At 38.0% G+C, this 20,611-nt stretch overlaps 2 protein-coding genes across 3 annotated transcripts in view; one reads left to right on the top strand and one right to left on the bottom strand.

The window, feature by feature from the left end:
* Positions 1 to 14,782, bottom strand: LOC306896275 (poly(rC)-binding protein 3). Of its 2 annotated transcripts, none has more exons than XM_079460084.1 (13): positions 14,634 to 14,782; positions 6,262 to 6,396; positions 5,928 to 5,951; positions 5,805 to 5,837; positions 5,590 to 5,706; positions 5,339 to 5,470; positions 5,004 to 5,132; positions 4,519 to 4,665; positions 3,613 to 3,654; positions 3,319 to 3,394; positions 1,938 to 1,990; positions 1,466 to 1,635; positions 1 to 1,360 (listed from the first exon to the last, which is right to left on the bottom strand). In XM_079460084.1, the coding sequence occupies exons 2-13, from the start codon at positions 6,334 to 6,336 to the stop codon at positions 1,306 to 1,308; spliced, it is 1,053 nt and encodes a 350-aa protein (XP_079316210.1). In that variant the 5' UTR covers positions 6,337 to 6,396; positions 14,634 to 14,782; the 3' UTR covers positions 1 to 1,305. The 2 variants fall into 2 exon arrangements, with proteins under 2 accessions (XP_079316210.1, XP_079316209.1); XM_079460083.1 differs by lacking the exon at positions 14,634 to 14,782 and adding an exon at positions 10,477 to 10,768.
* Positions 14,614 to 20,611, top strand: part of slc19a1 (solute carrier family 19 member 1) — a 20,773-nt gene continuing 14,775 nt past the window's right edge. Inside the window, exons 1-3 of the mRNA XM_079460082.1 lie at positions 14,614 to 15,118; positions 15,629 to 16,251; positions 17,439 to 18,174. Of these exons, the coding sequence (XP_079316208.1) occupies positions 15,982 to 16,251; positions 17,439 to 18,174 (1,006 nt within the window). The 5' untranslated portion in view covers positions 14,614 to 15,118; positions 15,629 to 15,981. The remainder of the gene's footprint in view (positions 15,119 to 15,628; positions 16,252 to 17,438; positions 18,175 to 20,611) is intronic.

Below are 20,611 nucleotides of genomic sequence, written 5' to 3' on the forward strand. Positions count from 1 at the left end.
GAGTAAATAACATTTTATCTTACATACAAATCATGACAACACTATAATGCATACATAAATGAGTTATACATTAGAATGAAACTCATCAAGTCCATTGATATAAATAATAAACATTCTGCAAAGCGAACTGTTAAACAAACTATCGAGACGCAATTGAAAGAAAACCTAAAATCACCGGACAAGCAAAATCAACATACTAGGCTGTTGTTTTAGACTGTCTGGAACCTCTTTAAATAGCAAATGGCCCATTAAAAGATCATTTCATTACATTCAAATTAACTTCAATGACTTGCCTCCTCATAATCACAAATACATAATAGGCCAAATAGCCTAAATGCATACCTTACTAAGGTTTACAGTTAACACTTAAACTATTAACATGACAATAAAAGTTCAAATACATTATTCACATTATTGCATACAGCGCACTACAAAGCAATAAATGAAGTTTCAGTACATTGAGTCATAAACCATTAGCTACACAGTCAACAATAATATTTTTATCCGAGAAAATTTTAACAATCAATCATAAATTAGCCTTTTTGAAACGCTTAAAATGGTCAAACATGCAGCGGTCTCTCTCTGTAATTGTGCTAGAGGTTGAATAGAGGATTCTCTCAGAACCAGAGGAAAGGTGAATATTTTAAATGAGTAATAAACAAATCAGGCATTAAGATAGTTGCTTTGTGGATATTATTAACAGCTGTGTGAAATTTTTACGCCTGTCTGGCGATATATAAACCAGCAATTTCTACATCCATTATTCACTGTAGTTTTGTTATAACAGATTTTTTAAGGACCATCTTTTCAGCCACATGCAGAACTAAATAATAGATAATAAATAATACATCAATTATTTTATTGCTGACATTAAATGTGTGATAACTTGAATACATATTTTAAATATGTAAATATTTAATGTAAATGTAAATGTAAATGTAAATATAAAATATTGAGAAAGCATTTAAGCTAAATAAGAGCATAACAGATGCTAGACATTCAGCATGCTAAGTTTTCTGTTCTAAAACTAAAATCTAATTAACAAGAGAGTTAATTATATATCCTGGTACACAGACACAATTCCAAGATAATTATTTCATACAAATGATTTAAATACAGGTTGCTCATTAGAGTACTTTTGTCTTGTTTTATGGAATAAACAGGTTGAATTACATAAAAACGCAATCCAAACATCCTGAGAAACAAACGTTTGACTACATTAGGTCTTATTCAGGTTTAACAAAGACTGCAGAGGCCCAAAAACCATTCAAAAGCGTACTGTCAGATGAAAAGAGCATAATGACTTCAGGAGGTGGTCATGGTCGAAGGATCAGTCCACATGGCTGCCACATCTCGGAATCTGCAAACAGTACAGTAAGAATTTGAAGAGCATGTACAGTATAAGCATCATTTGGTGTTTGGTCGATTTTAACCGGTTTAATGTCACTGTCTGAGAAGATCTCACCTGGCATTTATGAGGTACTGTGCCAGGCTGATGTTGGCAGGATTGCCAGTGATGGTGATCTGACGGTCTGTTGACCCCTCCATGGCATTAGCAATTTTGATCTGAGCTCCAGACATCTGACGGATTTCATTAATTTTGGTGCCCTGGCGTCCGATTATGCAGCCTATTAACTGGAAACATAAAGAAGACAGATTAACTTCATAAGGTTTATAATTACACTGAATTTTCTGTTATTTTTTAAACTTTTTCAATGTATTATGTAAGATTTTTGATGTATTTTTACAAAAACGTAAAATTACAGAATAATGGGGAAAACATATCATTTTACAGGAACATTTTAATTTTATGGTTTATTTCTAGTGCCCCAGCTGCCAAAGATCAGATTTTCTTTTCGTGAAAATCAACAGGTGTTTTGTAATGGAATCTTCTTTCATATAATATGTTTAATAAGGAGGTTAGGAAAATTGCTCACATCATTTGGAATGGTGAGTTCATGAGTACTGGCCTGTGAACTGGCATCCACACCTAGAAACACAGTAGAACTTAGTATGAGAGCAAATCAGATCTTGCTATTGTGTTCTTTATTACATACCATACGTTTAAACATACTGATCATTTTTCTGTCAACAATATTGTTTTTGAAATCCAATAAACAAGACTCAGGGCTTGACAATTTGATATTCACTCAAAAAAGTACTTGTAAGTAGGCTGTTTTATTTACTTTGAATTAAGTGATTATCTTTATTTATTCATTAATATATTAGTTGTGGCAAAGAATGCTGATTACCGATGTATTTTTCCATGAATCTGCTATGTTAGAGATTAAAACGTTACTTAGCTAGTTAACGTTAGCTTGTTGCATAGTGCGTCACACACTGCAACAAGCATGCCAAAGACGTTTCCCATGCATGTTGCAACCTGGCATAATACAACATCCTTGCCAAGGTCCCGTGTCACAAACAGTTGCGCACATACCGGCGCCAATTTTACTGACTTTGGCACTATATGTAGCAAATTTGAGACCCATTTTTCCCCAAAAGGTGCACAGCTTTCATTCAGTTGGAAAAGGTCGTTTTCGAAGCATCTATTTTGTGCAGTGTGTGCGTGGCGGAAAAACTAAACATTCTGTTGACTGAAACTCAGATTACTCATCAACGAGTACAACACAGAGTTTAATCCTCCTATTATGTTACATTTTTAGCGACTCTTTTATCCATTGTATATACATATACATTATACACAGTATACATTGTTTTTTATACTCAGTATGTGTTCCCTGGCAATGACCTTTGCACTGCTAATGCTTAACCAACTGAGCTACAGAAACACTTCTGTATTTAGGCTATGCATATATATACATATATACACGCATTCAAGAGCTTCAAAAGTTTTCCTGTTCTTCAGTTGATAGAGCATTGGTCATGGGTCCCATACACTACTGCAGTATACCCTGTTCACTGTAAGTCATTTTGAATAAAAGGATCCACCAAAATGCAAAATTGTAAATGTAAACTGAACACTAAATACAATTTGACAATAGTTAGTACTCTTTTGCTACACAAACACGCAGCTCTGTCTAATGCACATATTTTTATTATCTTATCTACATATCGTCGCACTGTACAGCCTTGAGTTTTTTTTTTTCAAGTTACTTGTCCGGTCGGGCAAGTAAATTATCTCTCTTGCCCATACCAAACATTCACTTGTCCCGGACAAGCCTTAATGTCAAGCCCTGATAGATGAGGGATTGTCTAGTTACCTGCATGGGGATAAGATTGAAAGACAAAAAAGTGAACAAAAGACCAAAAGGTACAGATTAAAGGGTGTATAGTGGGGGGGCTTAAGGTACGTACCAGGGAAAGCGGGGGTGGTCTGTCCAAGGGAGGTAAAGGGGGATTGCTGCATAGCCAGCTGATGGAGCTTTGTCAACTGCTGGGGGGGAGGGAGGAGGATCAGTACACCTAACAGGTTATCATGAGTCCAGCCTGGACCTTCACAAACTCTTGTTAGACACTAACAAGGCCTTGTGTATAAAGACACATAGAAATAGATCTTTAAGCTGTATCAATATTAATAAAGCTAAGAAAAGGTTAAGAAGAGTACTACGCTCAAGTAAAAGGTAGGATTGTAAGAGACGGTTTACTCACATCCGGGTGCGGGATGGCGTATTGTCCCTGAATGGTGTATGTCTATGGAATGGAAAGAGCAGAGAATCTTCATACAGGGGATTACAAACAACCAGTAATACTAATACTAATGCCTTATCGGCTAAACCTAAGCCTACTCAATTTCTAGCAATCTAAACATCATTTATGGTTTTTTACAAAAGATATATACTTTCAACACATTGGGCCCTATCATACACCTGGCGGAGTGCAACGTCAGGTGGGAAGCAAGTATTTTTGCTAGTTTCAGCCCACCACAGTTAACATTTTCACATCAATTGCCACGTTGTTTAAATAGCAAATGCACTTGTGCCCATCTGGTCCTGATAAAGTGAGTTTACGAAGTCGTGCCACCCATGTTTGCAACCCTTCTGGGCAGTTATGTACGTCAAAGCAGGTCAACAGTCCTATCTCAATGAATGGTGGAATGTAGATATTTTCAAAAATCACAATCAAATAGCATATTTTCGATCAATAATGAAACCAGATATGAACAGTACCATAACTTCGGTTTGATGAGCTTAAATTGCGTTAAAAATCACATTTTTCAAGGTCGCTTAAGCTATTGCGCATGCACACAGGCTGGAAAACGCCTCACATAGCTCCTCCCCAGAAAATCGTCAGTCTTTATCGAGTGACGATTGGATCTTTCTACTGGAAAGCGGGGCTTTCTAGAGCTGGTACAGTTTTTTTATTATTTAAAGCGTGTTAGTAATATGCGCCTTTAGGGTTGTGTGAACTATCCCTCTAGTAATGAGGCAAAGAATGAGGCCTAGAATTTGTCCCCCTCTCTCATTCTTTATCAATAAGTTTGACGGATCTCCAATTAAAAAGGTATAAACATTCGGTAGGCGTGACTACTGAAGTGTATTTACTGACCATACTTACAGGCATAGGCTGATGTTGCAGTAACAAGCTGAGATTGGCTGTGGCCGGTGCTGCCAGAGTGTCTGCTCTTACCTGCCCACCAGAGAAAATAATTGGTGTGGTGGCAGGCTTGGGCCTGTACGGAATTGTAGCGCCTTTGGGTGGGGACTGGAACAGGACAACATAGGACAAATAAGATGAGAAAATAAGACTTAAGAAGAGAAAACAATTGAGCAACAAGAATTATGTCATTTTTTATTCACCATCATATAATTCAAAACCTGTTAATGAGCGAAGATCACAAAGAAAGATCCTATTTTGAGAAATGTCCCAGTGGTTTTGTATCCATCCAGTGGAAGTCAGTGGATCATATACAGTACAGGCTTTGAACGACATGAGGGTGAGTAAATTAATTTTCATTTCCTGGCAAACTACCCCAATATAATTCTGTCTCAGAAACGAATTTGTAAAAAGACGCAGTGAATGTTTTTAAATCTTGTTCTTACCTCCAGCATAACCACACAGATCTGTTTTACACACTGGATAATAGCCTCAGGAGCACCTGAAATAGTGACTGCCCGCTCAGTGGAATTGGGCAGCATGTCTCCAGCCACCTGCACCTGTGCACCTGTAGACTGAAAACCAAGCACGGCAAAGTCAGTCAGGGTGGGGACCACAGAAACACAGATTTTCTTTCTTTTTTTGTTGCTCTGAACTGATTAGTTTGTTTTGACTGTTGAATTAAAGTAAGGTTGAGATTCTGTACATCCATACAGCACATACTTGCATAGTAAGAAAAGTTGCAGTGTATGAAACAATGAATTCATAACCATGTACATACCTCCCTCATCTCCTTGATTTTAGAACCCCCCTTCCCAATTAGAGAGCCACACTGGCTGGCCGGCACCACCAAGCGCAAAGTCACTGGAGGTTTACTTGTGGCCTGGCTGTTGCTCATAGAGTTAATGATGTCCTGTGGGAAACCAGAACACCACCTTTAACAATTTATCAGACCTCATTTTATAGAAGTGATATTTAGATCTGCTATATAATCATTTCAAGATGCATATGGGAATTTATGAGTTCTGATACTTCTTCAAACTTGTACGCGATCATGGCAAAGGCCTTGAAGATGGCATCTGTGGGTCCTGTGATGGTAACAATCCTCTCTGGACAGTTTCCCTCTGAAATGTTTATACGCGCACTACTCTGTAGATAAGGTATGTTTTGTAAATACAGTAGTGATGATAAAAGTCAAAGTGTTGATAAGAATCATATCTGATGAGAATCATTTTAAAGGTACTTACCTCTTCGCGCATCTTTTTCACAGTTTCCCCTTTCTGAAAAAAAGGTACATCTAGAATAAATGTATGTTTTGAGTAATACATTAGTAGAAATAAATGACTGTAACAAACTTTGGGTTTCCTAACCTTGCCAATAATGCTGCCAACCTCCTGCAAGTGAAGAAGAAAAAGGGTTCATTGTGATCGCAGATGCTGTGTTTGAATTAAATTCTCAAATATTTTGCATTTGTTAATCTGACAGGAGAGGATATTGCTTACAAAAGCAACAAAGCTGTGAAAACAGTAAGAAAAACACATGTAGGTTGTGACTGTGAAGATCTGACAGATTACTCTTTATACCTGAAAACATTTTTGTATATTATGACACAGCCTACTGTTAAAAGTTTAGTTTTTTTTACTGTGTCACTGGTACTGTATTGTATGGAAATGTATCACAAACAGATGCACGTTGTCCTCGTACCTTTCCATGCATAAGGAGCCTGATGGTCAGAGTGACATTGAGCCCTCCTTCTGACTGTACTTTGGTGGGTTCCATGGTTAGGATTTTGGGCTGGGTGAACAAGCAATACAGGGGCCAGTAGTCACCTCACAGTCACTTAAAAAGAAAAAAAGACATAAAAAATAATCATTTCCATCTTTTCAATCACAAATAGATAAAATTCCTACAATATTGTTAGACTTACAAATGTTTCATGAAATAAGTGTGACGAGTAATGTTTTTTGTAAACGCAAGGGGGAGGCTTTGTCTAATGCACAACCAATGTTAAAGGTTTGGTTATGTGCCCGTTGATGTCTAAGTATAAACCGTATTGTTGGTATATAAAACAGCAGCATAAAAGTTTTGAAATAAAAATTGATCCAATGAACATATCAATAAGAACTCTTGTTCTTTGGTTACCAATGTTCTTCAAATTATCTTTTTTTTGTTATGCATTAAAAAGACTTTCATACAGTTTTGAATGACATGAGGGAGAGTAAATGATGAAAGATTTTTCATTGTTGGGTGAACTATGTTGCATTTTCACTGTGTTTTTCAGGTGTTTTTTTTCTATTCATATTTGTAAATCTAAATATAAAGTTGGCCTTTCACATTTGTTTATTTCTAAATGTGATATGTTTGGATATCATAACATCATTTCATAACAGTGTTTAATGACATGCCATTAACAGCTTAGGTTGAATAGTCAAATAACCGTGTGCCCAGTACATTCCATACAATCTGGAACATTGAATGTGTCCCAAAGTAATGACTTCAACAGGGCAGACTGGAAACAGATCAATTATGACCTCAATGAGAAGCAACTGATTCGAGCTGGCTGACTTGTTAGTTATAGCTAAATTGCATAGCTTCAGAAGGATTTATCTACAAAGTTAAATGGAATCCAAAAACCTTTAAGATCATTATCTCAAAACTACTCAGAATGAAAACAGAACCTTATATTTCTAAGGCAACAGCATTTCAAAGATAGCGGCAATGAACTTTTGAATGAACCTTTAGGCATTTCCTTTGTGTTATCTGCAACACTCGTATGTAGAGAACACTGGGCAAAAACATTGTCGTGCCTATTATTGTATTATTGTACAACAATCTCTGATAAACCCTGCCCCAAACGGCACAAAAAAAAGGAAATGTACAGTAATTGATTGTCCTAAACGTCAGTCAGACGGAGTGGGCGGTTCTAGGCAAGTTTAATATGCAAAAACCAGAGACAGATCTACAGCCAGATGTCCAATCTCCCACAGGATGCCAGATTACATAAAGACCTTAATCCAGATTAACAGAATCCAGGGGTTAGTGACCAGTACCACTAAACAGCAAAAAGTAATCTACAAAATCCACTATAAATACAAAACTACAAAATATAGGTAGAAAAAGAAACAGTAGAAATAACATCATCTGTATAATACAAAAAATTATGAAGGAGCTATTTACATTTTGCTGCACTGTGATCCTAAATAATCGACATTGTTTTGGAAAGGAGAGAAATGCTCGAAGATGAGAATAATATTTAAAAAGGTCTCATAAAATAGGATTATACACAACACACTTTTATAAGAGCCAGTCAGGCTGAAATAGCCAACAGATGGAATGTTTTTGTAAAAGAGGATCATGGCTCTGATTCTCCGAGGTTAAATATAAAATGGACTCAGTATGAATAAAAGCTTTTAATGTTAGTTAATAAAGTCCATACTATATTGTACAGTGAGTGCCAACAAGCCACTTGATTTTGAATTGTGTTTTTAGTGTTTGTATTGTGATGATACAAGGTTGTATAGAAACAAAAAGGCAACATGCGGTGCCGTTTGAGGCATGTTTGCTTCAAATGAGCAAATTTCTCATGAGCACACACACTTGCACAATGCACACAACCCAAATTTGTTTTATTTTTATTGGCAAGTTTACGTTAATCCTGACAGAACTGGCTCATTGTTCAGCACCGTAAGAGCTGCGTTTCTCCTGACATCTGATGGGGAAAGTGGGTCAAGCTTTCTGCTAAAGAGCTTCTGGCCTCTTCCTATGTAGCGGCTATCAAATTAAGCACGCTTTTTGCATGGCTGAGCAATGCTCAGAAAACGCCCCCCCCCCCTTTTTCCATTGCGCATCTCTGCCCTGTTCTCGGTGTAAAACATGCATAGTAGAAGAAGGTTTTTACTCTCTGCTTTGTGGCTGAGATTGCCTTCCAATAAAAGATGAAGCCTCATATAAACCTACTCAGGCATGAACTGCGTTAAATGCAGATATACAGTTATTGAAAAGAAAAGAGACCACGTTATTTAGATGCTTGTGTTATATAAGATGTATCTGTTTTCTTTTCCCCCTTATTTTTTTGTATGATTGTTGTTTAAATGACACGCAGCATGGAATGATTTTGCCCCATTCCCTGATGTTTTGATACCGAATAATACAGTGTATTTAAAAAAAATACGACTATGAAGGTACAATTTTGTTTACAAAACATTTAAGTGTACCCTTGAAGGTACACATTAGGTCCTCAGCGTAAAATGATGTACACCACAAAGATACATAATTCGATGTTTTGTACCTATAGAGGTGCAAAAAGGAAGCCTTTAGGGTACCACCCCATGACAGCTAAAAATAACGATTTTGTTAGTTTTTTTTTCTTGTGAATCTCATTGTATTGTGTCATTGTAGTTGGATGGAGATCCATAAATAAAACTGTGATGACGTTTAAGGACAGCTTGAAGTAAACCTCTCGGAACATAAAGGTTAAAAGGTTCTTCACAGCAATGCCATAAAAGAACCATTTATGGTTCCCCAAAGAACACTTTAGTCAAAGGTTCTTTTCAAGAACCATCTCTTTCTTACCTTTTTTATAATCTGAAGAACATTGTGCAGCAGAAACGTTCTTAAGATGTTAAGAGTTCTTCTTCGAACCGTTTAGACAAAACCTTTACTTTTACATTTACACGTAGCAGACGCTATTATCCAAAGCGACTTAAAGAGAGTTCAGGGAGCTATAAAGCGATATGTCTTACAGCAGCAACAATACAAAAGGTCCTAATACCAAGTAACTAGTTTCAACAAAAGCCAGAACAATAGAGTGTAGACACATTTTTAAGAGTGTCGTGTCAATGGAGTCTGCTGAAAAGCTGTTCCCCCACGAACATTAAACTGATAAAAAATCTATTGTTTATCATTTTAATAATCTTCTAATCATCATAACTAACAATTTTAAACAGTTTAAACATGCTAGATTTCTCATCGCATAGTTTATCTGCATTCATCCACAACAGTTACTGTCAAACATATTATTGACAACACTAAAATGTGAATAAATAAAAATCAAATGGAATAAATGTGTACGGTGAAATTAAAACTCAAATTGTTATTAAAAACCGCAAGGATTTGACCAGATGGGTTTCCCCAAGGGTTGCCTTCTGTGACGGGACATACAGTACTGTTTTTTGTTATAACAGCAACCAGAGCATCTTTAGTTACATTTTAATAAAAAATACATATTGACATTAATGACATTAATAAATACATTTCATAAGACACTTGACCAAATACCCCTAGTAAACACAACAGCATTAATTGAGACAAAAGTGCTTATGTGAATCTTTTGTCCCATTAGGTTTATTTCTGATCAAAGTAAATTTGAACAAATCTGTCAAATACAAAAACAATGGCACTTAATTCAAATCTGCGGCAGAAATCCACAGAAAAGTCCCGATATGTGAATTGTTGCAGAAAGCAGTGAAGTTGAAATAAAAAACATCAAATTGACCAACTCCCCCAAGAGATGAGCAATACTTATCTCCAATATGTACAGCTCTTTTGTATTTGTGTAATTAGGTGTAATGACTCATTAAGGCACGCCGTCGAGAATTAAATCGAGCCATTTCCAAAACAATATCAAGTATGTTGTCAACAATAGTTGTTCCGCATAATGAATTAGTAATATCTTTGACCTATGGTCGGCCTAGAAAACACAACTCGGTTCAAATCAGAATAATTAAATGTGTTTTAAACCAAGTCTGGATCCATTTAGAATTGATCATCCAAAATAAGCGTAACATCAGAATGCATTTCTTTTTAAAAAGTGTCATCTAACATAATTATATGACGCTATTACAATTCCATGTTAATTTCAAAAACCCTAAAAGCAATCCCAGAAACCCCTAAATCTAAAAGCTCAAGAAGAGGCTTTACCTTTGGTGCTACTGGAGACAGATGGCCACCACTTTCAACGTTTGCGAAAAGATTAATATGAAACGGAACGTCATCCAAAGGGAAAATATTTTTTCCCTATCCTCCTGGTTAGCTCAGATCGAAAGGTGGCACCCAATTGGCTAGAGCTTGGAGTCATGTGAATAGAATGTCACGACACGTGACATTTCCGTCGAAACAGAATGTCAGCAAAAGGCAGCTTGATCGATCTGATTTTAGGGTTCGATCTTGATCTATATAAAGTGCTGAAAGCGGGTCGGACGTCCATGGGCGCAGGGGCACAGGGGTTCCCCTCCTGTGAGATTTTTAGATCTGTCCAATGAGAAACACTGGCAATTCAACACAATCATTGGATGATGCTTCATCTATGTCATCCCTATCCTTTACCCTGAGGCAGTCTTTTTCGACAATGGTTAACGGTATATATTCTACAAAATGCTACGCATGTATACACCCGATTACACCCGTCCCAAATGATCTTCAAACATAGCACCACAGTTTCAGACCAAAGACTTGTTCCAAAGACTAAGTATTTAGGCCCATAGCATTCTATAGCAGGCATTGATTTTTTTGTGTTGGATTGTCCTGTTCTTTGGTTCGCTATGTACTCTGCTAGACCTTGAATTTTATGTTTCAACGATGCCAGAATTACACTGAGCTTTAGCTTCCTCCTCCGTGGATTAAGTGACCCAGAGCAAATCCATGGTGATGTCGGGACAGTTGTGGAGGGATTAATCTTCTGTCATTATGACTGAATCGCTTGGTTCAGGCAGCCCCTGTATACATATTCTTCCAGGCTTGTAGTTACACGGGACATTAGAGGGGGCTTGAAGTAGATAAACCACAAACAATGTGGTGTGTGTCCTACTTCATTGTAATTGCTTCAAAACCAACTTACCATCATTTGCTCCTATAAGCTTACAATACATAAAAACATGGCAAAATGCTAGTTTTTAAGAGTTTTTAAACGTCTAGCAACAAATTGCATTTACGGTTATTGTCGCGACCAGACCAGGGGTGATACGCAGCCTCCCCACTATTGAATAGCCCCTGGGATGATGACGTAAATAGAGCATTAAATTTGTTCCACATTAAAACAGGCAATGCACTGGAGAGCCAGATTGTTCTGCAGAGAAAGGCTGCTTAATCAAAAGAAACAAAGTCCATGTTCAGACGGGGGCGTTGGCTCCATAAAATACTTCTCAACCCTCTGTAATCTGGATCAGGAGCCATAATGGCTATGCTCAAGCTCGACCTGAAATTATGACTGAATGACAGGTCATGTTTTCATCAGACGCTTAGAAAGTACACGGGCTCTTGGTTTCAGACGATCTTTTGAGACCTTAAGACTCAATGACTAAATAGTCATGTGCTTTCATTAGCATAGGAATTTCATATCATTGTGACTTCAAGAAATGCTTTGAGATGAAAACGCTTGATGTACTAAGGTGTGTGACATACTGTATATGTAACGTATAGACTTATAACACGTAAACTAGTTTAGTACACACAACACTCATGAGGGAGACTGATGGAGTAAATGTTGCATTTTACTCTTTCTGGAGAAAATGTTGCATTTTATTTTTAAATTAAGATTCCGGACAGGCACCAAATCTAAGATGCTTGAAATCCATTGTGAAGTTTCCATGTGATATGAGGTTCCATGTCATCTGCTGGTGTTGGTCCATTGTGTCCAAATAATAAAGCCATCTGGACTTAAAAGGTTGCAATGCCATGGAAGAACCACTCTTTCTTACCTTTTTATACTCGGAAGAACCTTTTTTGCCACAAAGATTCTTTTGTGAAACGTTAATATTAATCAGATGTTAAATGTTCTATATTTAGACAAAAAATGATCTTCTATGGAATCGTGAATCACCTTTATTTAAGACCTTGCTAAGAATTTATCAGGATATATTCACATATCTTTATGCTTCCATCTGCTGACAGGCTTTGAGGTGCACATATGATTTGCATTTAAATTTAAGGCGATTTTTGCACGCGTCACACAATTCTTTTTTTGAGTTACTCCGAAATGCTGAATTTCAGCTTTGTTGTGCATTGTTTGTCGTAATGTACAGGGGAAAATGAGATAGGGCTTTATTAGCAGAGCTCTGAACTGATCGGCCTAAACCAAAGTTCTTTTAGGGAAGCTGGCTGACACGGCGGCCATTTTTAAAGCATTAATAAGCATACGTTTTTTATTAGAATAAAAAGTACATCATGAATGAAGACCTTTCATTGTTTACAAAAATCCTGTCAAAATAATTGACATAGGACACCTATTTGAAAACAGAGCAGGGCCAATTGTTTATCCAAGTCCTGTTCTGCCTCCATGCCATGGAGGAATCATTAGAATCACAACAAATATTAAACTTCCAAAAGGGAATTCTTTGAAACAACAAAATCTACAGTGCATGACACATTGACACGTCAGTGAAGCTAACTGGGTGAACAGTAACTTAGTCTGCCTTGTAAATAATAAAACCAACAAAGTAACAATAATACGTAACTGACTTTATTCTTACCCTACTGTGTATAGCATCTTTTTATGTCTATTTTTAAATAGTGGAGAAATATGTAAAAAATGATATGACCACTTCAATTGATCTTGAAGTGGTCATATATTTTTTTACAGTACTAACTGGAGAAGTATAAAATCTGATGGGGGTATGACAAGTCAACAATGGCACCTCTTTATTAGAAACCAGGCTCTATTGCCCCCAGCAAGGTGACTAGTCTCTATTCAGTCATCGACAGGCCTTGGAACACAAACAGTGATCTGATGGGTCCAGAGAGGCGTGAAGGAGAGAAGCATCCTAGGCAAACTCAATACACTGTACAATCCACTAAGCATGTAACAATTCCTGCCTAATCTAATAATTACATCCACTAAAAAAAGTTCAAAGTTTATTTATTACTTAATCACAAGGGTATTTTCATAAACACTTTATGTTTTGAGCTTTATGCATATCATTAGAACATCTAATGAAATCTAATGTAATGAAAACATATGTGTAATACATATATGTGTTAAGTACTGAAAAACATGATTATCTTGAAGGCAATTGGATCATATATACAGTATATATATATATATATATGTGTGTGTGTGTGTGTGTGTGTGTGTGTGTGTGTATATATACATACAGTAGACTTTGCCATTGCAGTATATTTAGTCCATAGCATTATTGTCAGCCAAGAATTAGGGAAAAATGAGAGAAGCAAGAAATATATATATATATATATATATATATATATATATATATATATATATATATATATGTATATATATATATGTATATGAGTTTTATATATATATATATATATATATATATATATATATATATATCAGGTATACATCAAGCATAAATATATATATATTCTCTCATTTTTCCCTAATTCTTGGCTGACAATAATGCTATGGACTAAATATACTGCAATGGCACTGCAGGCTAGCTCCATCTTTTGGATTTTTTTTGTATTGCATCAAATGAGTCATGTTAGACCAAAATCCTAACTTAAATCATGTAACAGCCTAAAACAAATAAAGCTCCCAGGCCAGATACAACTTAAAAAGTTTCCCCATCTGCTTAAGAGGAACATTTTGTACAGAGACAATGTTCGTTTGAGATGCTGCATGATGACCTAAATCCAACCGCAGAAGGTTCCACTAGGGGCAGTATAACGCACGCCGCTTAAATTAAGAATGGAGAGTTTTGTAAACTCAGTTTTTGCCGTTCAACAATCATTCTTCTGTGATGTGCGTTTGTACATGTTTTCCCTTTAAAGATGTCTGCCTCTTGCTTTTTTGAACAGGGAAAATACTTCAATGTGTATCTAGTGAGTGACTAGAAAGCGTTCCTCTTCGTTGTGCACTTTGTACACGGTCCCTAGCCTGCGTCATTACGTGATGCACAGTATCTATGGGCTGCGATAAATCATGACTAAACAAACAGAACTGAACTTTGTTCTCTTCAAAATTTTAAAACTATTTAACCAAATCTGTTTTCATAGTTTTGGTGCACGAGTGGTTTTCCGAGTTTAGACAAAAATAATGCATCAAACGTCAAGCCAACTTTATCACAGTAATAAAGGAACACGTAACGCTATCTGGTTAGGTGTCGATGCGGGAATACCTGAACCTGATGGGGCTGTAGCTTGTAGGGGCACTGGCACATGCCAGAGATGGGTTGAGAAACACAGCTTTTGAATATCAAACGTGCATTTTCTTTTATTAGGCCTGTTATATATCATCAGCAAAAAACACTGCTGTCACATCTATCGAAAATGCATAGAAGTGGGGTTCTCAGATAAACATCCGGTGCGCATGCTCAGAGGGGTTCACTGACACGCGCGCAAGTGTCTCATGGATTTTAGAGACTGAACTTCTTGCTGTCATTCCTGGTCTATGTGTTCGTCCCGTATCGATGGGTTACATTCCAGTGCGGAGTCAATGCGTCCGGTCTAATGCATTCTAAAAGCCTTATTTTGACAAACGCGTAAATGAAAAAATAATCAAACGTTTCGAGGAGTGGGGATCTCAATGCTGTTACGTCAGACAGGACAAAATAGTACCGACCGCCGTTTAAGAGGAGTACATTTGATGACAGGAAATCAACAGGTAATTTAAACACAATGCATGCTTGGATATTTTTTCATCTTGTACAAACAGAGACCGAGACTTTGTTCTCAGAAAAGAATGGACTTTTGTCATGTGATCACTCATGACTTCTGAGATTAAACTCATTTGTCAGTTAATACATAAGTACAGTAAATAATGGCTCACAATGCACAATTATGTGAAATATAATGAGCGGCTCTGTTACACAGAAGTGTACACGATGTAGTGGTCGTTAATCCTTTCTGTTCTTGATGTCTGTGAGCGAATAATAAAGGGTTTGTCTACAAAATTGTAATTTGTTTATAAGATAAAGTAAGAAGACATGTTAGTTCGCCACATAAAAGAAGAATGCATATTATTTTAAAACTTTTGCATATTATGCTTATCTAGCTGTATTCATACTGAGTGGCATGCCTACCGTATGCCTGTTTAGGTAACAATGTATAACAATAACAATATGAATCAACTAACAATGTGATTTTTGTGTGTGTGTGTGCGCTTATTTTACAGATTCACAATGTGTAGTTCTGTTAGGTAGTACATTTCAATCATCATTGACAGTACTTGAATCACAGCGTACAAAGGTGAATGTAGGCATTTATTTGAAGATGTCAGCTTGTTTAACACTGTGTTATTTGAATAAAAAGGTCCTTTCAACCAATATAGTAATGGTTAACACTGACCATGGCTCAGGATATACTGGCTAGTGCAGTCATTGGGTTGTCTGTGTAATACTAGTAACAAGCCTTCAGCTGTTCGACTGCAGGATCAAAGTTCCTTTGGCATTTTATTTCTTATGAGATAGTTTAGCTTGTAAAAAGTTTCCAGCATCAGTACATTATTGCAGACAAACGGTATTGAATATGGTGGAAGTAAGTATATGCAGTGAAAGCACCCAGGATGGTGAGGAGCAGAGGGCCGACAGAAACGGACACGCTGTGGAAGATGTTGCCCCAGACCCGCTCATTCTTGAAACCAAGGAGGACCCGGAAGCCCAAAAGCTGAAGTCCGGGGCCTGGAAATGGTCCGTCGCTTATCTTTGTTTCTATGGTTTCGTGGTTCAGCTAAAGCCCGGGGAGCCTTTTATCACACCGTATCTGCTCAGTACAGAAAAGAACTTCACCAGAGCACAGGTGTGGTCCTTTTTTACTTCATCATTTCAAACTACTGCAGACGTTTGTGAGAGAAACATCATTTTATTTGATGAAACATCTGATTGTTGTGTAATTGTCATTTTAGTACTGGTAAACTGAGCTGCACGATTCTGGATAAATTGAGAATCACGATTATTTTGTATAATAGAGAGATTGCGATTCTCTTTCGATTCCAAATGACGACATCATTTACTAGAGGTTCTGACAAATGTTTTTTTTTTAAGTTTATTATGTCTTATTTAGATGACTTTGCTTCCAAATTATTACATATTTCATGGTTAACCTATAGTTACTACAGTGAGATATTTTTTTTACAACAAATACAGCAAAATTAAAACTTCTTAAAAAGTATAATTCCAAGATATAACCGGTATATATATCTAAAGTAAAATAATTCATAAGGTGACATTTACAGATCTACAGATTGCTTGAAGGGGTCTTCAAAAAAATAAACACTGTTAAACATACCAAACCAGTATTGTCACCTGTAAAAAAGGTAAAAAAAACTCAAACCATGAAATGTTACGTGTTTACCTCAATTGCAGATATAAGCGCGCACTCGGATTTGTCTGAGCTACAAACTGCAGTCGTTAGTTTTCTTTCAAATCTGTCCAGGGTGGGCAACTCCGCTTTTAATCCCAATTCTTCGGTGATCATGTGACACAGAACACGATCTTTTAACGATCAACAGTGCAGCTCTACTGGTAAACATGTCATTTTTGTTGTTATGCTAATGCACGTACTTGAGCACCCTGGGTTATTTTGTAGTCACATATTTGGCTTTGTTATTTGGTCGTCATACTGACACAGCTGCTGGGGTCTGGCAAGTTATGGAAATATGGTCAAAGGTGACATTTTTCCAAAATGGGTCAGATCTGCTTAGAGGAGAGAGTTTTTCTGTTTCACATTATGCTGGTGAATGTATTAGTGGAGTTATTAAAGGGATAGTTACTCACCCAAACCTGTATTACTTACATTCTTCTGCAGAACACAAATAAAGATAGTTTGAAGAATGTTGGTAACCGAATGATAAGTCTTAAAATAAAAATGACTCCTGTTGTGTTATGCAAGTGTGTATGATAACACACAAGGAGGGTTTGGGAGTGCACGTTATGGTTATGCATAACCCCTCTTGAGTTGTAATACACTCTTTGTGATCTTTACAGGTTACCAATGAAATCAACCCTGTACTCTCCTATTCCTATATGGCAGTGCTTGTGCCGGTGTTTCTGCTGACCGATTACCTGCGCTACAAACCTCTGCTGATCCTTCAGAGCTTGAGTCATGTTTCCGTCTGGCTCTTGCTGCTTCTGGGCACATCATTGCTGGAAATGCAGTTGATGGAGTTCTTTTACGGCATCACCATGGCCGCCCGTGTGGCCTACTCTTCATACATCTTCTCTCTGGTGCCAGCGACCGTTTACCAACGTGTGGCCAGCTACTCCCGCTCCTCCGTGCTCATGGGGGTCTTCACCAGCTCTGTGCTGGGTCAGTTGTGTGTGTCAGTGGGTGGTGTGTCATACATGACACTCAGCACAGTATCTCTGGGGTTTGTATCTTTTGGACTGCTGTCGTCCTTTTGCTTGCCGTGGCCTAAGCGTAGCCTTTTTTTTAACAAAAAACACATAGAGGCGGAGAGGAAGGATGCGGCCACGATGAAACTTTGCGAGAAGAATGATGATGTGTCCTGGAGGACTTCGGTATTTGTTGGGATGCTAAGAGAGTTAAAAAATGTGGTGAAAGTACCTAATTTAAGGCTCTGGAGTTTGTGGTGGGTGTTCAACTCCGCTGGTTACTATTTAGTTCTGTTTTATGTGCACATCCTGTGGAATAAAGTGCATCCTGCCACCGAGAACAAGCATGTCTACAATGGAGCTGTTGAAGCCGCCTCTACATTATTAGGTAAGAGTTCAGATTATATATAACATATGTAATCATCAATTTAACATGGTTAATTGTTTGTTTAGCAGAAAATGTTCTCGGATTAAGTTTGCAGGTAAGAAAAATTCCCATCATACGAAATTGCCAAAAAAAGAAGAACTTCATTTTCCCCAACCATTGAGCTTTAGGATGAAACAAGAACGAGACACAACATACAACAAAATGCCTTTGCTGTTTGGTTTTAAAATGAATATATTCGGTAATTTATTCACCCTCAAAACTTGTATAACTTTCACACAAAAGAAGATATTATTGAGATGTGTGTCCATATAATGGAAGTCAATGGGGGCCAATGTTGTGTGGTTACCAACTTTATTCAAAACTAGGGAACTAACAATATTATCGATATCGTGTTAGCGCAATAGCAAAACTGTCTCAAAATTATTGTTTGTCCGTTCACTCATAGAAAGCAATGTGTATGGCTTGTAAACACACGACCGGTTTTGTCATATACTTTCGCATATAGATAATGTGACGCATCTCTTAGGAATCTGTTTGCACACTTTTAACACACAAAACACGTTGGACTCACAAATATGTTCTTAAGAGAAAATATAAGAACTTTATTAAGATCAATTATAGGACATTCTTAAAAATAATTGAAAGTGTAATTCTCAAATATTTTCTTATTAACATCTTAAGAATTCTAAGAATTAACAGGCAAACTTTGTCAATGATTAATATTCGTCCATTTGTTAAACTTAATTTGTGTAACAATGACCTTGCGACTGAAACCTAGAATCTGCAGTAATTTTATTAAGTTACTAGTCCCTATTTTAAAATGGGCCTTGACGTGATTGGATTTGAACTATTTAGAAATAACTGATATTTAAGGAACAGCTGATAAGTGTCACAATCAAAAGTGAATTACAATTATTATTTAAAGGGTGGTTCAAATGTCTCTAAAATAACACTTACAACTGCAAAACAAATGAGAAACCTTTCAACATGCCCCCTACCTTTCGACACGCCCGCAGAGACCCCTACTTGCCTTTCTTGGGCCCCAAAAGCGCATAAATGCCCATTGGATAATCCGGCCCTGCGTATTTTGATGCAAAAGAAACAATATTCACCTGAACAGCCGTGAAATAAAGCTAAAACATCTCATAATAGCTCTTTTACTGCGACTCCTCAGCCCTGGTTACGAAACAGTGCCTCCTTTGTGGCATATTGGCACAACTGCAGTTAAAATCACAGTCTGTTGAATGCACACTGTACTTTTATTTAAGACACCCGACATAATTTTTCTACGCAAGAAAAACACTGCTACATCCTGTTACGACCTAATTTAAGACATGGTCTAGAGTCTACAGTCTTTGAACGCCATCAGAATTGTCAATAATATAAGTAGTAGCAAGGGCATTTGACAAAGTGACCCATTACAAAAAGGCCCGTATTCACAAAACATCCATCCATCCATTTTCTACCGCTTATCCGGGTCGCGGGGGCAGCAGTCTAAGCAGAGATGCCCAGACATCCCTCACCCTAGACACTTCCTCCAGCTCTTCCGGGGGGACACCGAGGCGTTCCCAGGCCAGCCGGGAGACATAGTCCCACCAGCATGTCCTAGGTCTTCCCCGGGGTATCCTCCCGTTCGGACGGGCCCAGAGCACCTTCCGGGGAAGGCGTCCAGTAGGCATCCGTAACAGATGCCCAAGCCACCTCAGCTGACCCCTCTCGATGTGGAGGAGCAGCGGCTCTACTCCGAGCTCCTCCCGGGTGACCGAGCTTCTCACCCTATCTCTAAGGGATCGCCCAGCCACCCTGCGGAGGAAGCTCATTTCAGCCGCCTGTATCCGGGATCTTGTCCTTTCGGTCATGACCCAAAGCTCATGACCATAGGTGAGAGTAGGAACGTAGATTGACCGGTAAATTGAGAGCTTCGCCTTGCGGCTCAGCTCTTTCTTCACCACGACGGACCGGTACATCGACCGCATTACTGCAGAAGCTGCACCGATCCGTCTGTCAATCTCCCGTTCCATCCTTCCGTCACTCTTGAACAAGATCCCGAGATACTTAAACTCCTCCACTTGAGGAAGGAACTCTCTACCAACCTGAAGTGGGCAAGCCACCCTTTTCCGACTGAGGACCATGGCCTCGGATTTGGAGGTACTGATTTTCATTCCAGCCGCTTCACACTCTGCTGTAAACCGTCCCAGTGCATGCTGAAGGTCCTGGTTTGAAGGGGCCAACACGACAACATCATCCGCAAATAGCAGAGACGAGATCGTGTGGTCCCCAAACCTGACACCCTCCGGCCCCTAGCTGCACCTAGAAATTCTGTCCATAAAAATTACAAACAGAACCGGTGACAAAGGGCAGCCCTGCCGGAGTCCGACATACACTGGGAACAAGTCCGACTTACTGCCGGCAATGCGAACCAAGCTCCTGCTTCGGC

This window comes from Barbatula barbatula (assembly GCF_947034865.1).
Source record: "Barbatula barbatula genome assembly, chromosome: 7".
NCBI lineage: Eukaryota > Metazoa > Chordata > Actinopteri > Cypriniformes > Nemacheilidae > Barbatula > Barbatula barbatula.